The sequence below is a fragment of the Poeciliopsis prolifica genome, unplaced genomic scaffold (assembly GCF_027474105.1).
Source record: "Poeciliopsis prolifica strain line A6 unplaced genomic scaffold, Auburn_PproV2 SCAFFOLD004, whole genome shotgun sequence".
In the NCBI taxonomy this organism is placed as follows: domain Eukaryota; kingdom Metazoa; phylum Chordata; class Actinopteri; order Cyprinodontiformes; family Poeciliidae; genus Poeciliopsis; species Poeciliopsis prolifica.
The window spans coordinates 16,595,807-16,617,169 of NW_026562379.1; the positions used below are offsets into that span (position 1 = coordinate 16,595,807).

Sequence of the window (21,363 nt, forward strand, 5' to 3'; positions counted from 1 at the left end):
CAGCCAGTTACCTGGCAACGCCAGCCAGTTACCTGGCAACGCCAGCCAGTTACCTGGCAACCCTAGCCAGTTACCTGGCAACGCCAGCCAGTTACCTGGCAACGCCACCAGAATTCCAGCACTTTGCTGAGCTACTGACCAAATTAAAGTCTCATTAAATGATAGAATAGATAGTAGATACTCCACAATAACTATTTGAAGAATCTGAATTAGCCTGAGTTACAACAATATTTAATTTCCACTTGGGATCATTAAAGTATTTTTGAATTTGAATAACTTAGTGCGAAAAATATGATGAACATGTTTTGTTTAGCCCATAGATCAGAGTTTCTCCAGTTAAACCTTTTAATGTTAATATACACAACCTGAAATGAAAATATTAGTCTTTATACTCATATTGTTGTTTTCTTTGTTCATTCTTGCTGACAGAAATAAAAAAAGAAGTTGTTCTTTACTACAAGTGGTTGTGTGCATTAATTATATGCGATTTAGAAGCACAATAAAAGAAAAATAGACTTGAGTTGCTTTGCTAGAAACAAAAATCCTCTTCTGTACCATGAAATCTAAAATAATCCACCCCTATTATATTTATCTATTAAATTATTTTTAATTATTTCATTCATTTTTGATTAAACAAAACTAACAATAGCTGTAGTTCTGAAACCCGTTGATGACAAAGAGCCGTTCAAAGAATCAAATCATGGGTTAAGTAAACATGACATTCTTTTCTTTCTACTGTTTTTGTTTTGAGTGACCCGCTTAAAGGCATTTATTCATTATTATTTTTAAACATAGTCCTTTGCTAAGCTAACTGTGTGCACAGCAGTTTGAGCTCACAGCACCACAAATGGTTGTTTACATGCAGTACCTGGTGATGGACCACAAGGGGGCGATCACAGTTTGAGGAAGGAGTTGTTCAAGGAAGCATAACGGGTCACTTTTAGGATTAAATTTGAGGACAGGAAGCCAGACCTTAACAACATTGTTGATTTGTTTGGGTCCAGGTGGAGGATCCAGCGATGCGCTGGCAGATGGCTCTTTACAAGGAAATGTCTGGAAAGGCTGAAGACGCCGAAGATCCAGAGAAAGTGGTAAAAAGAGTACAAGAGGTTTCTGCTGTCCTTTACCACATCGAGGTGGTGAGTGTCGCTACAATTCCCCCGGCTGTGGAAAAACCCATAAAAAAACAGATTAAAAATGGCTTCTGTCTGCTTTTGTTCTTCAGACTGAGCATCCCTACAAGTCAAAGAAAATGGTGTGGCACAAGCTGCTGTCCAAGCAGCGCCGCAGAGCTGTGGTGGCCTGTTTCAGGATGACGCCTCTCTACAACATCCCAACGTAACGATCCTCAACTCTTCCAATGAAACCGTCAACGTTTCAACAGACCAACAGTCCTTTAACTCTTCTGTCGCAGGCACCGAGCCATCAACATGTTCTTAAACGCCTACAAGCGCAACTGGTTGGAAACGGAGGGCTACTCGTTTGAAGACAAGATGATCGATGACTTGTCAGTAAGTAACTTCTCGAACCGCACAAATGTTGATTTAAGCTCATCCCCTTCATCAGGTGTAAGACAGAAACTTTTAAAAATAACATATCATTAAATTAAATGTACAACAATCTGTGCTTAAAAAAAAAGAGATTTATCTACGTCAGTGTTTCTCAAACCTTTTCACTCTAAGAACCCATTTAGCAAACACTCACAGACCACCTAACTTGGCCAGAATAAAATGTCAACTCTGGGCATTTTGAGTTATTTACAGATTTTTAAAGCTTTCCAGTGATATAAAATGCATGGAAATCAAAAAGTTTCTCTACTACAAATGATTTTTTTAAAATAATATTTCACAAATATCTGTAATTTAGAAGCATAAGAAAAATAGTCTTGAGTTGCTTTGTCAAAATCAAACATTTCCTGTTAGTAATTTTATTCTTGGTGTTGAGATGCAGCTAGTCAGCGTGGGGCGCAGCACCGTGTAGCATTCAGCACAAATCTGCATCAGAACAAACTTCTTTTGGCACTTTTAACTCTTTCAGAGTTTTTGAGAAACACATTTGATTTGTTTATCGTAACTTCCCAATGGTACCAGGGGCAAACTCCCAGACATCAATGTGTTTTTTGTCATTTTTCTTACTAAAAACACTTTCTGGACTGGGCCAGATTGCAGAATGTCAGGATAAGATCAAAGCAACACTGAAAAACGTTAGAGATTTGGTGAAGGTCAAAACGCCAACAGAGTCCACACCTCTAGGAAGTGATCGTTTCTAACAACGTGGGCTAAGCGAAGCTAGAAGAAAACAAACATTCGCTCTCATTTAGAACCACTGTTGTTTCCCAAAACTAGAAAGCCTTGGAGGAAGAGGAGGAGGAGGAAGAGGAGACGGAGTCAAAGCCGGATCCTCTTCATCAGCTGATTCTGCACTTCAGTCGCACGGCTCTGACAGAGAAACTGTGAGGGCGGGTTTCAGCTTTCGCCTTTTTGAAGATGTCAGTCTGTCTTTCTTTCTTATTTCTGTTTATTTTTGTTTTCTCATTCCAGGAAACTTGAAGTCGACCGTCTTTACATGTCTTATGCTGATATTATGGCAAAGGTTCGTTTCCTTTATTATGTTAAATTAACTTATTTTTTTAGCTTTACATCATGTTGTAATGTGTTTTTCTCTCATGAAAGTCACACCTGGAGAGTTGCTTTGATTCTTTCATGCATGTTTGAGAAATCCTTTAATCTCCATGGCAACCAAAACATCTAGGTGGATCTAGCTCCGCCTTCGAGGACGAAGTTCCTCCCTCATTCGGCTCCTCCAGACTAGCCAGTAGCAATTAGACTAGCCAATAGCAATTAGTAAACAGCTGCTCTTCTGCTGAGGTCATTATAGGAGCTACTTCTCAGTCAATGCTGGTACAAACGTTGCTAAAGGGTTAATAGAGGAGCCATTTTGTGATGACTTCCTGAAGGCAAAGTTTTAGAAAGAGCTTTTCACACTACAAAAACACCAAATGTTACCAAGTATCTTTGGTCGAGTTTCTCTGTACAGCTAAAATAGGATAAAACTAAGTTACAGGTAACTTTTCAGCAAGATGTAGCAGCTTATTTTTAGTCAATAATTCCTTATTATTGATGAAAAACTAGTTCTACTGCCAATTATTTCACTTACAACAACTAATAAGTGAAATAATCTGCATATTGAACCAGTACTTTTTCATCTATATTAAGAAATTATTTACTTAAAACAAGCTTTTACATCATGCTGAAAAGTTACTTTGGTTTCATTTCAAGTGTCTTAAAATTTTACTTGGCAAGATTGTTGTTTTTTTTTTATAGTGCAGGAGACCCGATTTCAAGGCGCTATATCAGAAAGTATAATTTTTTCTAAGTCATATTTGATTTATAAAAAGCATTTTTTAACAACTGAAGGTAATAGTTACTCTATTGTTCTGTAAAATTGGTGGTGAAAACATAAAACCTCCCCAGTAATGGATAGAAACTGATATTTTGATGAAGTTTTTAATGCTCTGATTTTGTGGCCGTCTTCCTGCAGAGCTGTCACATTGGTGAGGAGGACGAAGGGGGAGAGCAAGAGGGGGAGGAGCCATCCTTTGAGGTGCGGCAGACAGAGATGGTATGGGGGGGCCAGGGGAGGGGAGACAGGGGAGTCAGCGGAGAAGCCGCTCCCCGCGCGCCAAGTGACCTCACCGTGACATCACACTCAGCACACCCCCCCACCCAACTCCTACCACAGCATATTCCTCGTTTTTCTTTTTGTCTCTTTTTATTCTTTATTTTTCGTTCACTCACGCCACTCGTGTATCTCCTGCAGTGGTGGACTGACCTGTGCATGCCTTTGCTGGACCGCCGGCAGGATCGGTGTTGTTGGTTCAAAACGTCCCGAAATTGCATGACTTGAGTGCAGAGAGATGGTGCAGCTAAAGACAACAACAACGTGAAGCCCAGAGCAAAACAAACCCAAGTCGTTACCAAATCACAGCTTCTGAGCCTGAACTTAAAGAAAACCACATTGAAGGCAGATATCATCTGTTTACGACAGTAATATTAATTTTCACCATAAAAATCCTGATAGTGGCCACCGAAGTCACATCTGAATTCATAATATGAATTACAATAACTTACTGAATTTTGGTCCTAAAAACTCAATTTAATTCCTCAAACATTGACTCGAGTTTAATATTTAATAGTTAAATAATAAATATCATTCAATATTTAAATATTAATGAAATAATTGAAGTATCCTTGTACAATCAGAATACAGCTTTATTCAAACTTTCTCTTCTTCATTTAGCTCAGACACAAATTAAAAATGAGTTAATGCTAAAGCTAATCGCCTAAGCTAAGCGAAATCAATCATCAAGTTAACCCAGAATTAGCAGGAGCTTTTGTAGTAAGAAGACGTTCGTAATTGTTAAATGAAACATTTTTTGATGAGAGACAGTGGTCAATGGTTAGCAGACCGCTAATGCACTAATAGCAAAGCTAATGTTCTACTTAGTGTTTAGCACTTCTGCTAGCAAACTTTGCTTCACAAAATTGAATTTTTCCAAATAAATTTTAAAGTGTTAATTTAATTTACTTTGAGTTGAATAAAGTTTGACGTTGGCGTTGAAGTTTTGCTCATCGACTCTGAAGAATGTTTCAGTTAGACATTTATATCCATGCTTTTATTTTGAAGTCTTTTTAGCAGCAGTTCAATTTCTTCTCCTCAAGTTTTTATTTCTTTAAAGACACTTTAAAAGGTGCTTTTAAAATTACTTAATGGCTTTTAAAATGAATGAAAAGGCCTTTGAGATTGATTTGTTTCATACTTTCAACATATTTATAATTTTTATTTGACCCTGATATATGATATTTGCCTTTTAATGATATTTTGAGTCTGATTTCAGTTTTGGACGCTGTGATTGTGTAGTTCTACTGATACAAGCTTTTCTAGAAGGGCAGCATTACACAAACTTGTACTGAAAAAATAATTTCGTTTTGTAAGTGCTTGTGTCTGAATAGTTTTTTTTTCTGGCAGAAACTGTTTTCTTGTGGAAAAATATTTTCCACAAAAATGCACCTACTATATAAATACTTGTATATAGTAAGACAGAGTGTTAGGGCCAGGCTAAGAAAAGAAACAAAAAATATGAGAATAAAGTCAGAATATCATAAGAAAAGTCAGTATTACAAGAAAAGAATCGTAATAATACAAGTAAAAAGTCATATTACTAGAATAAAGTAATAATATTATGAAGTTGTGAATAAAGTTATTATATAAAAAGTCAGAATGTTATGAGAAAAACAATAATGATACAAGAGTTACAATAATACGAGGATAAAATTATTTTATGACAATAAAATCGTGGCAAAATGTGAAAAAAAAAATTATATAAGGCTGAAGTAATATGTAAAAATACATACGACAAAAATGTATATTATTAGAATGAAGTCAATAGTAATACTTTAAAAAATTTAATAATAGCAGAATAAAGTTATAAACTTGTAGTGAGAAAAAAAAATCATATTATGAGAATAAAATAATAATACAAGTAAAAAGTTATAAAGATACAAGAACAAACTTATATTACCCAAAAAAAGTAGTAGTAATCCATGATAAAAGTAATAATGATATCAAAATGAAATCATAAAATTATTAGAATAACATCTTAGAAAAATGTGAAAAAAGTCAGAAGTGTTTGACAAAAATTCAAGAGATTGAAGTTGTAATTTTATGATAACTCCTACATGAAGTTATACTTTGGTATTAGTTTAATAGGACATAATATTTAACACATCGACATCAAATTATTATCAGTAGCACAACTTTGAATAATCAATTTTACTGATATTATTACTGTCTTTATTCCGCTAACATTATGACTTTAATGTTATTTTTATTTTAAAACTTTCTTAGTCTGGTCCTAATAACATAGATCCGAAAGTGAAGTGACTTCTGTAGATTTCTTTAGAGAAGCACACGCACCTCCAAATTGCACATATAAGCTGCTTGCTGGGTGACCAAAAGTTAAAAGTTGTGGGGATTTTAGGGGAGTTTCAGAAAACACCGGATCTTTAAAAAAAAAAACTAAATAGACACAACTTTTACTGTTTCCATCTGAACCTGATGGGAAAATGTAACGCTGTCCTTCGTAACCCGGTTGAGTGAAAACATATCAGTTATGATATCAAGTACTTACTAACAGTGAAACAAGCCGTTTTATTTTTATTGTGCTGACTTTGTGCATTTGCGGCAAGTTACTTCCTGACTTCCTTTTCCTGGCTAACACGTCTTAGGCTACGTTCAGCCTGAAGTCACACAAATCCGATTTTTTTGTCTGAATCTGATCTTTTCTTGACAGTCGGAACAACTTTAAAATTGTAAACTATGCTCCACCGTTAGCATCCATGTTTACTTCCACAAACACTGAGCTCTTCTTCTTCTGCTGCACACTCTCCGTGTGACGTTACTGCGCCCTCTACTGCACATGCAGGACACTTTCAGCCATTTGCAGTTCACCCTGGAGAACATACATATATTTGCAGAGTAGTAAAGTAAAAAAATAAATAAAAATACTTTGTTACTAAGTAGATTTTTCAGGTATCTGTACTTTACTTGAGCATTTATCTTTCTGAGGCCTTTTTACTTACATTACATTACATTTACTTTACATTTTAAGAGAAATATTTTAGTTCCTTCTCCTTATATTCTCACATGTGTCTTCTTTCTTCCATGATAAAAAAGATAATGAAAAAAAAAAACACTGATTGTATAAGAAGAGTATTACAGTGTTGGTGTTTCACCGTTCAGCTGGATGCAACCAAACAAAGCAGAAGAAGAAGACACTATGAGGAAAAACAACATGGATGGAGATATTAACCATTTGTAGAGTTATTTTTTTTTAAAATCCTTTCATGATTTTGGCTCAAAGAATGAAAAGTGATGAATGTGCTGCGTTTTGTGCAATCTAAATGATCCCGATTGAGATTTGGATTTAATTTCCTAAAATATGTTTTACATGGCCATAACTTTAAGTATTTTAGACTTATTGGAAGTCATTTTGTTTTATTCAAATTAAAAATTGAACTTGAGTAAAACAAAATGTACTTTTACTGTTACCAGAGTATTGCTTCTGCTTAAGTAGAGATTGTGAGTATTTACAGCTCTGGAAAAAACAAGGAGCCCATTGAAAACCTGCTGGTTATTCAAACAAATGCTGATTTCTAAACTCTTCTGGAGTTAAAATGCTAGTATTGTTGTTTTCTTTGCAATATCTGAGGTCTGAAAGCTCTGCATGTTTTTTTGTCATTTTGATCATTTCTCACTTTCATGAGAAAGAAACATGTTGTCAGGAGATTATAGGATAAAAGAACAATATTCATTTTACTCACATATATTTATAAAAAGTAAAATCAGAGAAACTGATAATTTTAAGTGGTCTCTTAATTTTTTACAGAGCTGTGATGTGAACAAAAATCAAAATTAAAAAAAAAGTGGATTTCACAAGAAATTGGATTTGATGTTTAAATCCTGCAGTGTGAACGTAGCCTAACTCTCACCTACTAATCCAGGTGTTTTCAGTCCTTATCGTCCTGAAGCTCCACTTTGAGTCCTAACCACTGATGACTAACACAGACTTGTCTTTAGTTTGAACTGGACAGTCTCCCTCTCTGTGCACACCAAGGACTACAATAAAAGCCTGCACAGTCCAAGCCCAAGCTCACACTTCAAACCACATCCAGACGTGCACTTTAACCTTTCACAATAAAAGACAAATAAGGAAACAGGAGCTCTGTAACCAGAGGAAATCCACAGCGCTTTCATTCATGTCAGACTTTTATAGGGCGGGGTGGAGGGGTGGAGGGAAGGGGTAGATGTAGTTCTGTGTGCTTTGGGAGGGGTTTCATATGCATGGTATGCAGAGGGTGAGGCTGGCTAACCTCTTTTGTCAACAGGATGGTTCCTGGACCCGAGAGGCAGATTACAGTTTAATTCCATCACTGCAGAAACACAAAGTCCCGCCAAATCTTTTTGGCTACTTTCTTGTTCAAATATCTTAGTTCACCTGCAATAAGACAAACCCAAATTACACGTCACTTTCCAACGACGTATAGGAGCTTGTTTCAAACTGAAGTACAGACTTCAGTTTAAGTCTATACTCCTAAAATAAACACAATCCAGACGTTTTGTGGCTATAAGTTCATGTTTTTTGCTGTCTTCAAAATGAGCTGTTTCAAGAACCTCCGGAATGCAACGTAACAAATCAGCGAGCACTGTCCGTTACCTAGCAACGCCAGCAGAGTTCCGCCCATTACCTAGCAACCCCAGCAGAGTTCCGACCGTTACCTAGCAACCCCAGCAGAGTTCCAGGATGTTTGGTCAGCTGGTTTTTACCGCTGTATGCTCTGTATAATGTCTGCTGGAAACAGTCAAGTGTTTTCTGTCGACTTATCATCCAGAAACTAGACGTTTCAGGGTCTAGAGATTCAACTCAGTTGTAATATTTTCCTTTATTCTCATAATATTTTGAGTTTATTCTTGAACGACGTAATTCTCAAAATTTTAGTAACCCGTCCTACAAATCAGCAGGGACTTCCCGTTACCGAGCAAGCCAAGCTGAGCTCCATCACGTTTGGTCAGCTGGTTTTACTGCTGTACAATGGCTGCTGTTGTTGACTTATCGTTCAGAAACCGCTTACTGGTTGTGCAGAAGGCTCCACTTCTGCTTTTCAAAGACGTATGCATCTGTTTGCAGCCTTTTTCATGTGTGAGTGTAAACGTTGGCGAGGCCAACAGGAGCTTATTTGGATTTAAAGTGACAGGATGCCCTAAAACAGCTAATCATAGGCAGAATTTAGCAGATTAAAATCTCATTTAGAAATTATGTTGTACAGCAAAAAATAGTAATGGAGATGTTTTGTATAGGCCATAAATCTATCCTAACCTCTTTTGAAGAATCGAAGTACTATTTATTTTTAAGTAAATAATTGCATAATATTGATTTTAAAAAGTTCTAGTTTAATAAGCAACTTTGAAATAATCTTCACCACTGGAAGATTATTTCACTTGTAACATTTTTTCCAATTTGTAAGTGAAATAATCTGCCAGTGGATCTAGAACTTTTTGTCAAAATGCAAAAAATACTTAGTTAAAACAAGTTGTATTTCTTACTTGCTAGTTTGTCTTATTTCAAGTGTAATAATAATAATAACGCACCGGAAACTAGTCCAAAATACTCTGCAGTGTGTTGCTGTTATCTAATAAAAAACATCAAGACGCAACAAAACCTGCAGAAAATGTTTTCAGTTCTTTAAGCTCTAAAGTTTCTAATAATTTACCAATAAAAACAGATTCAGGATGAAGTCACTGAAGGACGTCCAGGCAGAAAACCGTCCACCGTTCTGTTGGAAGCAGAGGTTGCATGAAGTGGAAGAGTGTGTGTGTGTGCGGGTGTGTGTGTGTGTGTTATGCTCTGGGGCAAAGTGTCGGCTGCCGTTGAGTGTTTGCACCTCTGATGGATGTCAACAGTTGGAATAATAACTGCCTCCATGACTAATACACACTGTGTGAGAGTCGAGGTGTGTGTCATTATTGATGATGTGATTATTTTTTATGCCGACTGCAGGTCGTTAAAACGCTTTGCCGTTTTAATCAATGGGAAAATCAACATGCAGTAGCCACAGCTCAACCAAGAGAGGGCAGCACTGAGGCAGTTTTAGGCAAAATAATTATTTTTTTACACCAAAGTGTCTTAATTTACAGAAAAGCGGAACCTTATAGGATCCGTTTTATGTCAAAATGAACAAATAAACTTAAGAGAATAAAGGAAAATACTGATAATAATCTGATTTTTGTGTGTTTAATACGACTTTATTCTGGGAATATTCTGATTTATTTTTATATTAATATAACTTCATCCTCATGCAACTTTATTCTCCTAAAACTATAATTTTATTTTAAAAAACACTTTCTGGTAATATTATGACTCATCTCTTGTAGGAATTTATTGTATTAATACTCCTGCTTTATTTTAATATTACCTCTTATTTCTGTTAATATTATAACTTTATTCCTTTATAGTTCTGACTTTATTCTCATAAAACTATTTTATTGCAGTAATATTGCGACATTATTCTGGTATTTCTATGGTTTTATTCTGGTAACATTATGACTTTATTTTCTAGTTATTTTGACTTTATTCTCATATCAGTTCAACTGTATTCTTGTACAATTTAAGACTTAGTTATAATTTTATTATTTTTATTTATTTGTTTTTCTTAGCTAGGCCTTAATATGCTGTCGTACAATTTAGAAAGTTTATCTATATAAAAATTTGGATTTTAGTTACTGTTTAAATTTAGATTTTAGTTAGCATCCAAACCAATGTGCATATCTAAAAAATAAAATATTTAATCAAACATTTCTCATTCTCTAAAGCGAAAATTGATTTTTCAATTTAATAATGTTGTATTTTTAGTTTGTTTTACTGGGAAAGATAAATTTTATTGAGGCTGAAGCACTAAGCTAAGTGAAATTTAAGTGATTTATTTACACTTGTTTGTAAATAAGATGCAACATTAGATGTAGTTTTAGCAGGAAGGCCTTCAGAAAGCGGATCAGAGTGAAGGTGTGTGTGTGTGTGTGTGTGTGTGTGTGTGTGTGTGTGTGGGGGGCAGTGCAGATTCAGTTGGCGGGGTTTCAGCTCTTCTTCTCTTTTTGCTCCACAGGAAAAGGAAATGGAGAAGCAGAGGCTTCTGTACCAGCAGTCCCGTCTGCACAACCGCGGGGCTGCAGAGATGGTGCTGCAGATGATCAGCGCCTGCAAAGGTCAGAGCTGCTGCCACTCTCTGCCTGCAGCAAGCTACATTTACCCACTTACATTCACTTCAGTTACCTTTTTCAAAAAATTAACTTTTATTTTACTTTTACTTGAGTAACATTTCTGGATTTTCTACCCACTGAGTGAAAAACAAACATGTTTTAAGCAGAGATTCACCAGACAGACACAGACAGATCTGTAGATTCTGTTAAAGTTTCATCAGTTTTTTATTGAAAGAATCGGATTTGGAAACATTTTCTGTTCTTTGGTTTTGTTATTTTGTATTACTCATTTTGGTCCGTAAATACCAAAATTTCCACCTAACTTTACATTTAACAATTTTGTCATTTTTAAATATTAAATGGTTAATAATTTGATCAGTTACTCAGTTCTTTTTCCAAATACTTTTAGGAAGGATACTTTTTACTTAGTAACTTAGTAAAAATGTGTTAAAGTACTGCTTCTCTTACTTGAGTACAATTTTTGTGTACTCTGCCCACCTCTGATTGTTTCACACATATTTTTATAAGTGTCTATAGAAGCCAAAGTGATTATTTCTGTTTCACACCTGTTGGCATGGAAGTGACTGAAACAAATACTTTTCTTTTTAGTTTGGTCAAAAGTAATTTTTGTGCCAGAAAAGTTATTTATTTATTTATTTATTTATTTATTTATTTATTTATCAGCTTTAAAAACATCTGTTCAGACATTGAACTTCAGTAAGCAACCAAGTAAATTAGCGCTTCATAATTTATCCCGAAAATGTATTTAGGGGAAGCTAAATATTATGAAAGTTAGCAAAATTGCTAAATTAACAACCAGCTTCGATATTAGCACATCGGCAGAAGTGTTACTTCTTGTATTTAGCATCATTTCTTGATGCTAGTCAACCGAGAAGATAGAGATATTTACCAGATTAAACTGGATTGAGCTGGATTAAACTGGCCTGTCGGTTGTGATTGTTCCAGGCGAACCAGGAGCCATGGTTTCTTCCACACTCAAACTGGGAATCTCCATCCTCAACGGAGGCAACAGTGATGTTCAGCAGGTAAATCCACCTGGAAACGTTCCCCACAGCTCAACGTTTAGACTTTTAGCTGTTTATCACATAAACGGCCTTTTATGTGGCTGTGCAGAAAATGCTGGACTACCTGAAGGACAAAAAGGACGTGGGATTCTTCCTGAGCGTTCAGGCTCTGATGCAGACCTGCAGGTCTGAGTGGTTTCTTCATTTAGTTGTCAGAATAATCATCAGATTAATTGATTGCTTGAATAGTTCTGTTTTTTTTCTGTTGTTTAATAAACTTGTTCTTGACAGTGTTTTGGACTTGAATGCGTTTGAGAGGCAGAACAAGGCGGAGGGACTTGGGATGGTTTCAGAGGAAGGAACCAGTGAGTATCGTCTCTATTTCACCACAAAAACTGATTCACACTGAAAAAACACCAAATATCACCATTTCATTTTACCTAGTTTCTATTGCAAGTATTTTAGTGCACTTGTAAAAAAACAAAACTAACTTAAGAGTCAGATTTCAGCAAGATACAGAATTGAATAATTCCTTAACGTTTATGGAAACGGCTTACATTTTCCAAGAAGTAAACTTTCTATCAGTGGAACCAGAATCTTTCCATAAATATTAAGGAATTATTGACTTGTAAAAAGCTCATACATCTTGCTGAAAAGCTACTTGTATGTTAGTTTTCTCTTATTTTCAGTGTGCTGAGATATTTACACTAGAAACTAGATAAAAGATGATCCTTGTAAAGATTACTTGTTTTTGTAGTGCATCTTAATTTCATTGCATTGTGATGCTGCCGGGACGTTTTTGGACCCGGCTGTGTAATCTGTGTGCTTATATGTGCGTCTGTTGGTGGACGGCTGCTTCCAAAAGAGCTACACTGCAAAAACACAAAATCTAACCAAGTATTTTTGGTCCAGCTTCTGGTGCAGATGCCGTTTTAGATTTGAACTCAGACAAAACTGACTTACAAGAAGCTTTTCAGCACGATACAGCTTTTGTTTTCAGTCAGTAATGATTCCTCAGTATTGATAAAACGTTACAGATTATTTCACTTATAACAAGACATTTTTCCTGTAAGTGAAATAATGTTTTGTCAATATTGACAAATTATTGACTTAAAACAAATAAGTAAATAAAATCTGCTGAAAAGCTGTTGGCTTCAAAGATATTTCCACTGGAAATTCAACCAAAAATACTTGGTAAGATTTTGTTTTTGCAGTGCACCGCTGACTTTAATGTTTATAAATGAATTTTTTGATCATCCACTGCCAGTCCTGAGATTTCTGGACTCACTGAGTCTCTGTTTTTCTCTCCCTCCATTTTGTTCATTTTACGAACCTCTTTCCTCTCGTGTCCTTCCTCTGCGCTCAGATAAGAAGCTAGAACGTGGTAAATGAAACTTCGCTGACGTAAATTTTCTTTCTCTCTCTCCTTCCTGTCCTCCCTGTCTTCTCTCTCTCTCTTGTTGGCTCCTAATCACATGACCAGTCTTTAATTGCTGTGAAATTAATATGCATTTCATTTCACATTCAAGGAATTGATTAAATTAATCTTTGCCGTTTTCCTGCAGCCATTGCAAAGTTTAATTCTCATCCTTGAGTGTTTCATCTCAGATCTACTGTAACTCCAGTAATCTCAGTCACAGGAGGACGTTCAGTCTTTCTCTCCTGTTCTTAAAACTGAAATGAATTGCACACTGTAAAAACACAAATCCTTACCAAGTATTTTCAGTCTGGTTTCTGGTAAAAAAAAAAAAAAAAGAAAGAAAAGAAAATCTTAGTGCACTTAAAATAAGACAAATAAGTAGCTTTTCTGCAACTAGCTAGTCAACAATTCCTTAATATTGCAGAAAAACTTCTAGTCCCACTGGTGGAATATTCCACTTATAAAATGTGAAAAATGTCTTGTTACAAGTGAAATAATCTACCAGTGGATCTAGAACTGAATCCGTATTCAGACCAAAGTTACTTCTAAGTTAGTTTTGTCTTATTTCAAGTGTAATAAGCTAAATCTGCTAGAAACTGGACAAAAATACTTGGTAAGATTTTGAGTTTTTGCAGTGCAGAAGCAGTGGGAATTAAACCAAACGTCGCCATCAGGTCGATCCTAACAGCTGCATCAAATCAGGAAATTATCTCTGCAATGTTTCCTACATTCAACTCTTGGGGGGAAATGGAGCACGAAAGTAATTAGAAATGCACAAAATAAATAAATAAAAATGTTACTTCAAAAGGTGAGATTATTTAATTCATTTTGGATGAAAATTTGCAGTTTCTCCCTTTTCAGGGTGAAACAAGTTAAGTGCATGAAAAGTTGGTCAGTCGTGATTTTCAGTCCTTCAGAAGTCAATATGTTTATCAATATGTTTGATTGATAAACAGCTGATAAAAACACTTAGCTTATTACTTATAGCTATATTTTGCATCAAAAAACTAATTTCACCACCTCTAATGTTTTTAAAGGAGATGTTATGTGATGGACCAAGTGACAATAATTTTTTCTGATTTTTATTTGTAACTATCTTTGCAAAAATAATTACAGTTCAGTTGAAGCAAAAACACAAAATCTTCTCAGGTTTTTGTCTAGTTTCTAGTGAAAATATCTTATTACGCTTGAAATAAGACAAAACTGACAAGTAACCTTTTAGCAAGTTGTAGTCAGATAATTTAACTTATAACATGAGGAAAGTGTCTTGTTATACATTAAATAATCTACCAGTGGAGCTAGTTACTGTCATCAATATTAATCGATCACTGATTTAAAACAAACTCCTGTATGTTGCTGAAAAGTTACTTGTTTTGTTTTATTTCAACTGTACTAAGATATTTCCACTAGAAACAAAGAGAACTTGGTAAGATTTTATGTTTTTACAGTGCAGATCTTTCTCCTCGTGTGGCATTTTGAAACTTTATTTTTTGGCAACTTTTGTCCAACAATAAGTTTTCTTTTATTGATCTGGACAACTGTGTGCATGATAACAGGGAACTCGTATGGATGAGAAAAAAATTACAAAAATATCAGCATATTTAGCAAAAAGGAGAAAATATACAGAATTGTCAAGTAACAGTAAATAATTTATGCTGCTGTATTAAGTATTAAAACCATCCTTCCACCTTTTGCTTTTGTTCTTTTGTTTTTTGTTTTGTCGCAGATAAGTTAGCGATGTTTGTGCATTTCTGTTGGGGAGCTATCAGCTAAATCTGACAACTTTTAGGTCAAAAAGATGCTTTTCACGTATTTCCAGAGCGAAGGAGTTTTCAGAGCATCCTTGTATTTGGGTGCAGTAGATCTGCCTGCATGACGGCGTGCTGTTCTGCTCGTAAACCTCTGATGATGCTGTTTTCCCGTCGGGTCTTCAATGGTTTGGTGTCCTCATTTATCTGTTTTTTATGTTCTTGTTGAGTGTCTTTTTAAGTGATGTTTGTTCTGGTCCATGTCTGAATTTCGTTGTTTTCTGTTAAATGAGTTTAGAAAAAATAAAAATAAAAAAAAGTCTGACAAACTAACTGGAACAGAGAAAATTTACTAGCATTTGCTAATCAGAACAGAATGTTATGATGTGATATTTACTAGCATCCTTGGTAAAAGTGAGTAAAAAATAAATATTTCATATCTTCATATTCAATCAGAGGAAAATAACCCACTTTGAAAACTTTATAATATTGCATATTGTCTACAACAGTTGTAGTCACTCCTTTTTCCAATAGAACAATGTTTTGCTATGATATTTTACATATTATGTATTTAATTATGTGTTCTTACTCTGCCTCAGACGAGAAAGTGATGGCAGACGATGAGTTTACGTGCGACCTCTTCCGCTTCCTGCAGCTCCTGTGTGAAGGCCACAATAATGGTAAATATAACTATCAGTTATATTTAATAAAATTATTGGTAAAAATTTCTGGTTCTGTTTTGCTTAGATTTTCAGAACTACCTGAGAACTCAGACAGGAAGCACGACGACCATCAACGTCATCATCTGCACTGTGGACTACCTGCTTCGACTGCAGGTCACTAAATTCATTTTGTCTTAAGTCAGTTGTGTTAAGATATTTGTATCAGAAACTAGAAACTAGACAAAAATACAAGTAAGATTTTGTGTGTTTGCATTGTAAGGCAGAAATTACACTAATATAATAACTTTATATGTACAGGAGTCCATCAGCGATTTTTATTGGTACTACTCAGGGAAAGACATCATCGACGAGCCCGGAAAGAGGAATTTCTCCAAAGCCATGACTGTGGCTAAGCAAGTCTTCAACAGCCTGACTGAGTACATCCAGGTGAGTCAAGATAACTTTCATTCAAATCTAAATGTGGATTAAATTAGCTCATTGTTTACATATGGAAATTTTACACAATTGCACAAAGCTGAAGGATAGAAACACGATTCTGTTACTTCCCATCAAGAATTTCATCAACAAAGTGAAATTTGGAGATGCACGAAGTATTAATTCAGTGCAGTTCGTCACAGCAAAGAGAAAATAACAGAAAAACCGCTGAAGTCTGTTAGTTTTATGTTTTTAGCCTTGATGTTTATTTTGCAGTCATTAATAAGTGATCGCTGTGGCAGATTAGCTGCTACTCGCTAAGCTAGCGCAGCAATGATTTATTAGCTAATTTAAACACTTGCTCCACCTTTTTTTGTTTTGTTTTTACGTAACCGAAACACATAGTTCTGCAGTGCATCAACATGTTAAAATTGTCATAGTCAAGCTAGCATAGCTGACACGCTTCTCTCTCACCCGCTATTGTTGGTTTAATGAAAACTTTTTCTGACTTTGTTGTCGTGGCGTTAACAGCAACAGCACAACACGCTAAACACATTTCAGATTTAGCACGTTTTGTTGACAACTTAACCGCTAAATCCAATGCTAATCATCGTCAGCGAGCAGCTTTTTGCCCTCCACCAGGGAGATGTCGGAAGACGTCTCGCTGCAACGTGTCTATAGAATAATTTGGGTCAGAAAGATGAAAAGATTTCCTTTTAAAAACACGCGGTTGGATGTTTTGTGTGTTTCAGGGCCCCTGCACTGGTAACCAGCAGTCTCTGGCCCACAGCAGGTTGTGGGACGCTGTTGTGGGTTTCCTCCATGTTTTTGCTCATATGATGATGAAACTGGCACAGGTGAGGAAAAACCAAATACAGGAAGTTATTTTATTGACTCACAATAATCAGTTGATGATTAATGAAAATTAGCTCAATAATTTCCATTCTGATGATTAATAATATTTAAGGGCAGTGTTGTTCGCTGACATCATATCTGTTTTATTTATGGTTTGGTTTAAGTGGAGTTTTTATTTTATTTTTAGTTGTGTCTTATTTTGGATATCTGAAATATCTTAAGAGGGTGAACTTGCATTATTATAACATTATTAATGTGTCACTAGAAAACTGTGTCAATATTATTATGTCATGTAATTAATGACATAATTTATCATTCAGGAAAATGTGTTATTTTGACAGGGTGACATCCAGTGATAACATTCAGAAATGTTGATTTTTATTTCTGTTTTGATGCTTTTATTAGTTCTTAAATAGACTGTGGACTCTGTTCTTTGTAAAGATGTAAAATTATTTAGATCTAATATAAATGTGTAATTCTGTTAGATGCACCCTGATCCTGGACAAAGAAATGTCGTAAGATTTTGTGTTATTCCAGCACACCTTTCATTCCCAGTTCTGTCGTGCTTCTTCAAGGATAACGCATGCTTTACCATCATTCTCAGCTCAGTTTCAGTTCTGTATCATTGATTTATTCCTCTTGTTTTCTGGTAATGCACCAATCAGTTGCTTATTTCTTCCATCCTGCAGCCCTTTTTTTCACAAACAGCATTGCAATATTTTATTTTTTTGTCCTTCTTCCCATAATTTAGTTCAATTGTAATACTGGTGAAGCTAAACATGAGTATTTTTTGTCTATAAATGCAAACCCAGGATCATTTTTGGAGTAGAACACACTCTGAGGTAGTGATTTATATTTAATTTTTAAACAAATTTCTCAAAAGTAGCACCAGTGGTGGGCACACTTTCGCCAATCTGCTAATAGAAGAACCAATTTTTGTTTTGCTGCCTTTTAAAACGTTTAAAAGTTATATAAACAGATTATTTGAAAGAGAGCCTGAAACATAAATGTCTCATCATTTATGTTTGAGCTTTTGTAAGTATTTTGATTCAAATAAATAAATAAATTGATACTGAAAATGGGAGCTACAACCAAAAACTTAAATGAACTTCTGCTAATGTGCTAACATGCTAAAAGTGAAGCTAATATCTTGCTAACTTTAAAAACGTTTAGCGCACTTAGCTTCCCCCATATATATATATATATATATATATATATATATATATATATATATATATATATATATATATATATATATATATATATATATATATATATATCTATATATATATATATATATCTATCTATATATATATATATATATATATATATAGATAGATATATATATATATATATATAGATATATATATATATATATATATATATATATATATATATGTGTGTGTGGAGGCAGGAAAACTTCAGCTAATATGCTGGTAGCAGAGCTAATCTTTTCATTTTTACTTTTTTGCTAACTTTGAAAACATTTAGCGCAAACATACATGAATACAATAAAACTCATTCTCATAATGCTAACTTTAGCATTAGCTTCTGCTAAAGATTGTGTTACCATAGCACTTTAGCATTAGCAGAACTTTTAGTTAGCGGTACCATCTTTTGTCACTCTTTAGCACCACAAACAATGTAAATCTTGACATTACAAACACAAATAAGCTAATTTCACTGATTTCAAAGCTGATTAATGAAGATAAAAATATTCTGGCATAAAAAATTGCCAGAATATTTATGCAGATGTTTCCTTTTTTTTTCCTCTCTAAAACATCTAATTTACTTGTTTCAATCAATTCCCTGCTCACACACGTGAAACGTAATCACTTTGCTTCCTACAAACATTTGTGAAAGAATGGGAGTGTGTGTAACAGCCACAGGTGGGCAGAGTACTGAAAAACTGTACTCAACTAATTGTGTCACTAATTCAACATATTTTAAGTAAAAGTAAAAAAAATAGCCTCCAAGAAATTACTCAAGTAAGAGTGAAAAACGTATTTGGTTGCTGGTATTTAGATTTAGCTTCCACTACATATCATGTTGATGTAGCGCTTTAGCATAAGCAGCGCTAATGTTTAGATTAGTGCTTTAGCGCAGCTAACATTTAAGCTAGCAGTGCCCACCATTGGAAGTACCTGTATCTTTCAGTTAAGCTGTAAAATGTAGTTGGATGTGAAATGTGTGGCGTGTTGATCTTGCAGGATTCGAGTCAAATCGGCCTGTTGAAGGAGCTGCTGGACCTGCAGAAGGACATGGTGGTCATGCTGCTGTCTCTACTTGAAGGTTGGCTCTCTAGCTACAGATTTTCTTTCTGTTTCGGCTGAAATGTCCTAATATTTTTTCACACCTTGCTACTTTTAGGTAACGTTGTGAACGGCACCATTGCCAGGCAGATGGTTGACATGTTGGTGGAGTCCTCCAGCAACGTGGAGATGATCCTCAAGTTCTTCGACATGTTCCTCAAGCTCAAAGACATCGTGGCGTCCGACGCCTTCCGGGATTACGTGACGGATCCACGCGGACTCATCTCCAAGAAGGATTTCTCCAAAGCCATGGACAGTCAGAAGCAGTACTCCCCATCAGAAATCCAGTTCCTGCTCTCCTGCTCTGAGGCCGACGAGAACGAAATGATCAACTTTGAGGAATTCGCAGATCGCTTCCAGGAACCGGCAAAAGACATCGGGTTCAACATCGCTGTCCTGCTGACCAACCTGTCTGAGCACGTGCCCCACGACACACGCCTGCAGAACTTCCTGGAGCAGGCGGAGAGCGTGCTCAACTACTTCCGGCCTTTCCTCGGCCGCATTGAGATCATGGGGGCCAGCCGCAGGATCGAGCGCATTTACTTTGAGATCAGCGAGGCCAACAGGAACCAGTGGGAAATGCCGCAGGTCAGGGAGTCGAAGCGGCAGTTCATCTTCGATGTCGTCAACGAGGGTGGAGAGAGCGAGAAGATGGAGATGTTCGTCAACTTCTGCGAGGACACCATCTTTGAAATGAACATCGCGGCGTCCATCTCTGAGCCCGAGGGAGACGGCGAGGAAGAGAAAGACGACGAGGAGGAGGAAGAGGGCGGCGGAGAGGAGGCGGAGTCTGGAGAGGGCGAGGAGGGCAACGGCGAGGCCGCCGTTCCGGAGTCGGCATCGGCCTTTGCCGAATTCCTCAAGAGCGTCATGAACTTCTTCGGCATGTTCACCTTCCGTAACCTGCGGCGCAAATACCGCAAACTCCGGAGGATGACGGTGAAGGAGATGGTGATCGGACTGGTGACGTTCGTCTACACGGTTCTGATGGGAATCCTCATCTTCGTCTACAACGTGTGCAAGGGCTTCTTCACGCTCATCTGGAAGGCTCTGTTTGGTGGCGGCCTGGTGGAGGGAGCCAAGAAGATAACGGTCACAGAGATCTTAGCCAGCATGCCGGATCCAACCCAGGACGAGGTGCATGGAGACCTGCCGCCCGAACCCGGAGCTAGAGAGGTCCAGGAAGCGGACGGGGGGGCGGACCTCTTGGACACGGCTGGAGGAGAGGAAGAAGAAGAGGATGGCGAGGAAGGGGAAGGTGGGCGTCTGCCTGGGTTTGACAAACCGGGAGGTCTCGGAGATTTTGGAGAAACGACAACAGAGGAGCCTCCGACTCCAGAGGGAACGCCGCTGCTGAAGAGGAAACTGGTGACTTAGTTTTAATTAGCTTTGCTGTGTGCTTGCTAGTTTTTATTAGTTAAATATTGCTTAGTTTTAGTTTACTTCTCAGTATTTATAGTAGTACTTTCATTTATTTCATACTATGATGAATTTTGAGGTGCAGAGTTCAAACAGATCAACAGTATTGTGAAAATGAACACTTTAATTGCCAAGATACTCCAAAAACACGAACGACTAAATTGTTACAAAAAGGTAAAGTGTCAAGATTTTGTTTTGTCTTATACAATATTTGAACGCCATTTGAACAGTTTATTTTAAAAAAAAACTCACAAATGAGAAATGAGACAAAACTAATATACATCTAACATTTCAGCAAGATATACGAGCTTCTTCTAAGTTATCAACTTTATATCAAATACATAATATTGATAAAAAGTTCTAGTTTCGTTGGCAGATTATTTTCACGGAAAACGACGGGCAAAATGTCCTGGCAAAAATAAAATAATCTGCTAATGGAATTACTGTTCCATGAATATTAAGGGATTATTAATAAAACAAATTCCGATGTCTTATAAGTAAAGAACTGGAACTTTTGTATCAATATATATGAATTATTAACTTAAAACAAGTGTTTGAAAGTTTCTTATCCGTGTTATTTGCGTTTTTATCCTTGTATTTCTTATTGTGGTTCACAATCAACCTGCCAGAGGGACTAAATATGGAAATTAACTACGTGGCTATTTGCATGTAAAC

The 21,363-nt window shown here is 36.2% G+C and overlaps 1 protein-coding gene across 7 annotated transcripts in view; it reads left to right on the forward strand.

The window, feature by feature from the left end:
- Positions 1 to 21,363, forward strand: part of ryr1b (ryanodine receptor 1b (skeletal)) — a 96,122-nt gene that overhangs the window by 65,792 nt on the left and 8,967 nt on the right. For 2 of the 7 annotated variants that reach the window (XM_055028738.1, XM_055028739.1), the window contains 17 exons: positions 1,005 to 1,139; positions 1,226 to 1,338; positions 1,415 to 1,511; positions 2,346 to 2,452; positions 2,541 to 2,592; positions 3,541 to 3,621; positions 10,719 to 10,818; positions 11,779 to 11,858; positions 11,947 to 12,023; positions 12,129 to 12,202; positions 13,204 to 13,221; positions 15,605 to 15,685; positions 15,753 to 15,841; positions 15,986 to 16,114; positions 16,855 to 16,959; positions 19,168 to 19,249; positions 19,328 to 20,637. In XM_055028738.1, the coding sequence (XP_054884713.1) occupies positions 1,005 to 1,139; positions 1,226 to 1,338; positions 1,415 to 1,511; positions 2,346 to 2,452; positions 2,541 to 2,592; positions 3,541 to 3,621; positions 10,719 to 10,818; positions 11,779 to 11,858; positions 11,947 to 12,023; positions 12,129 to 12,202; positions 13,204 to 13,221; positions 15,605 to 15,685; positions 15,753 to 15,841; positions 15,986 to 16,114; positions 16,855 to 16,959; positions 19,168 to 19,249; positions 19,328 to 20,637 (2,730 nt within the window). The remainder of the gene's footprint in view (positions 1 to 1,004; positions 1,140 to 1,225; positions 1,339 to 1,414; positions 1,512 to 2,345; positions 2,453 to 2,540; positions 2,593 to 3,540; positions 3,622 to 10,718; positions 10,819 to 11,778; positions 11,859 to 11,946; positions 12,024 to 12,128; positions 12,203 to 13,203; positions 13,222 to 15,604; positions 15,686 to 15,752; positions 15,842 to 15,985; positions 16,115 to 16,854; positions 16,960 to 19,167; positions 19,250 to 19,327; positions 20,638 to 21,363) is intronic. The other 5 variants (XM_055028741.1, XM_055028742.1, XM_055028743.1 and 2 more) reach the window with 3 other exon arrangements.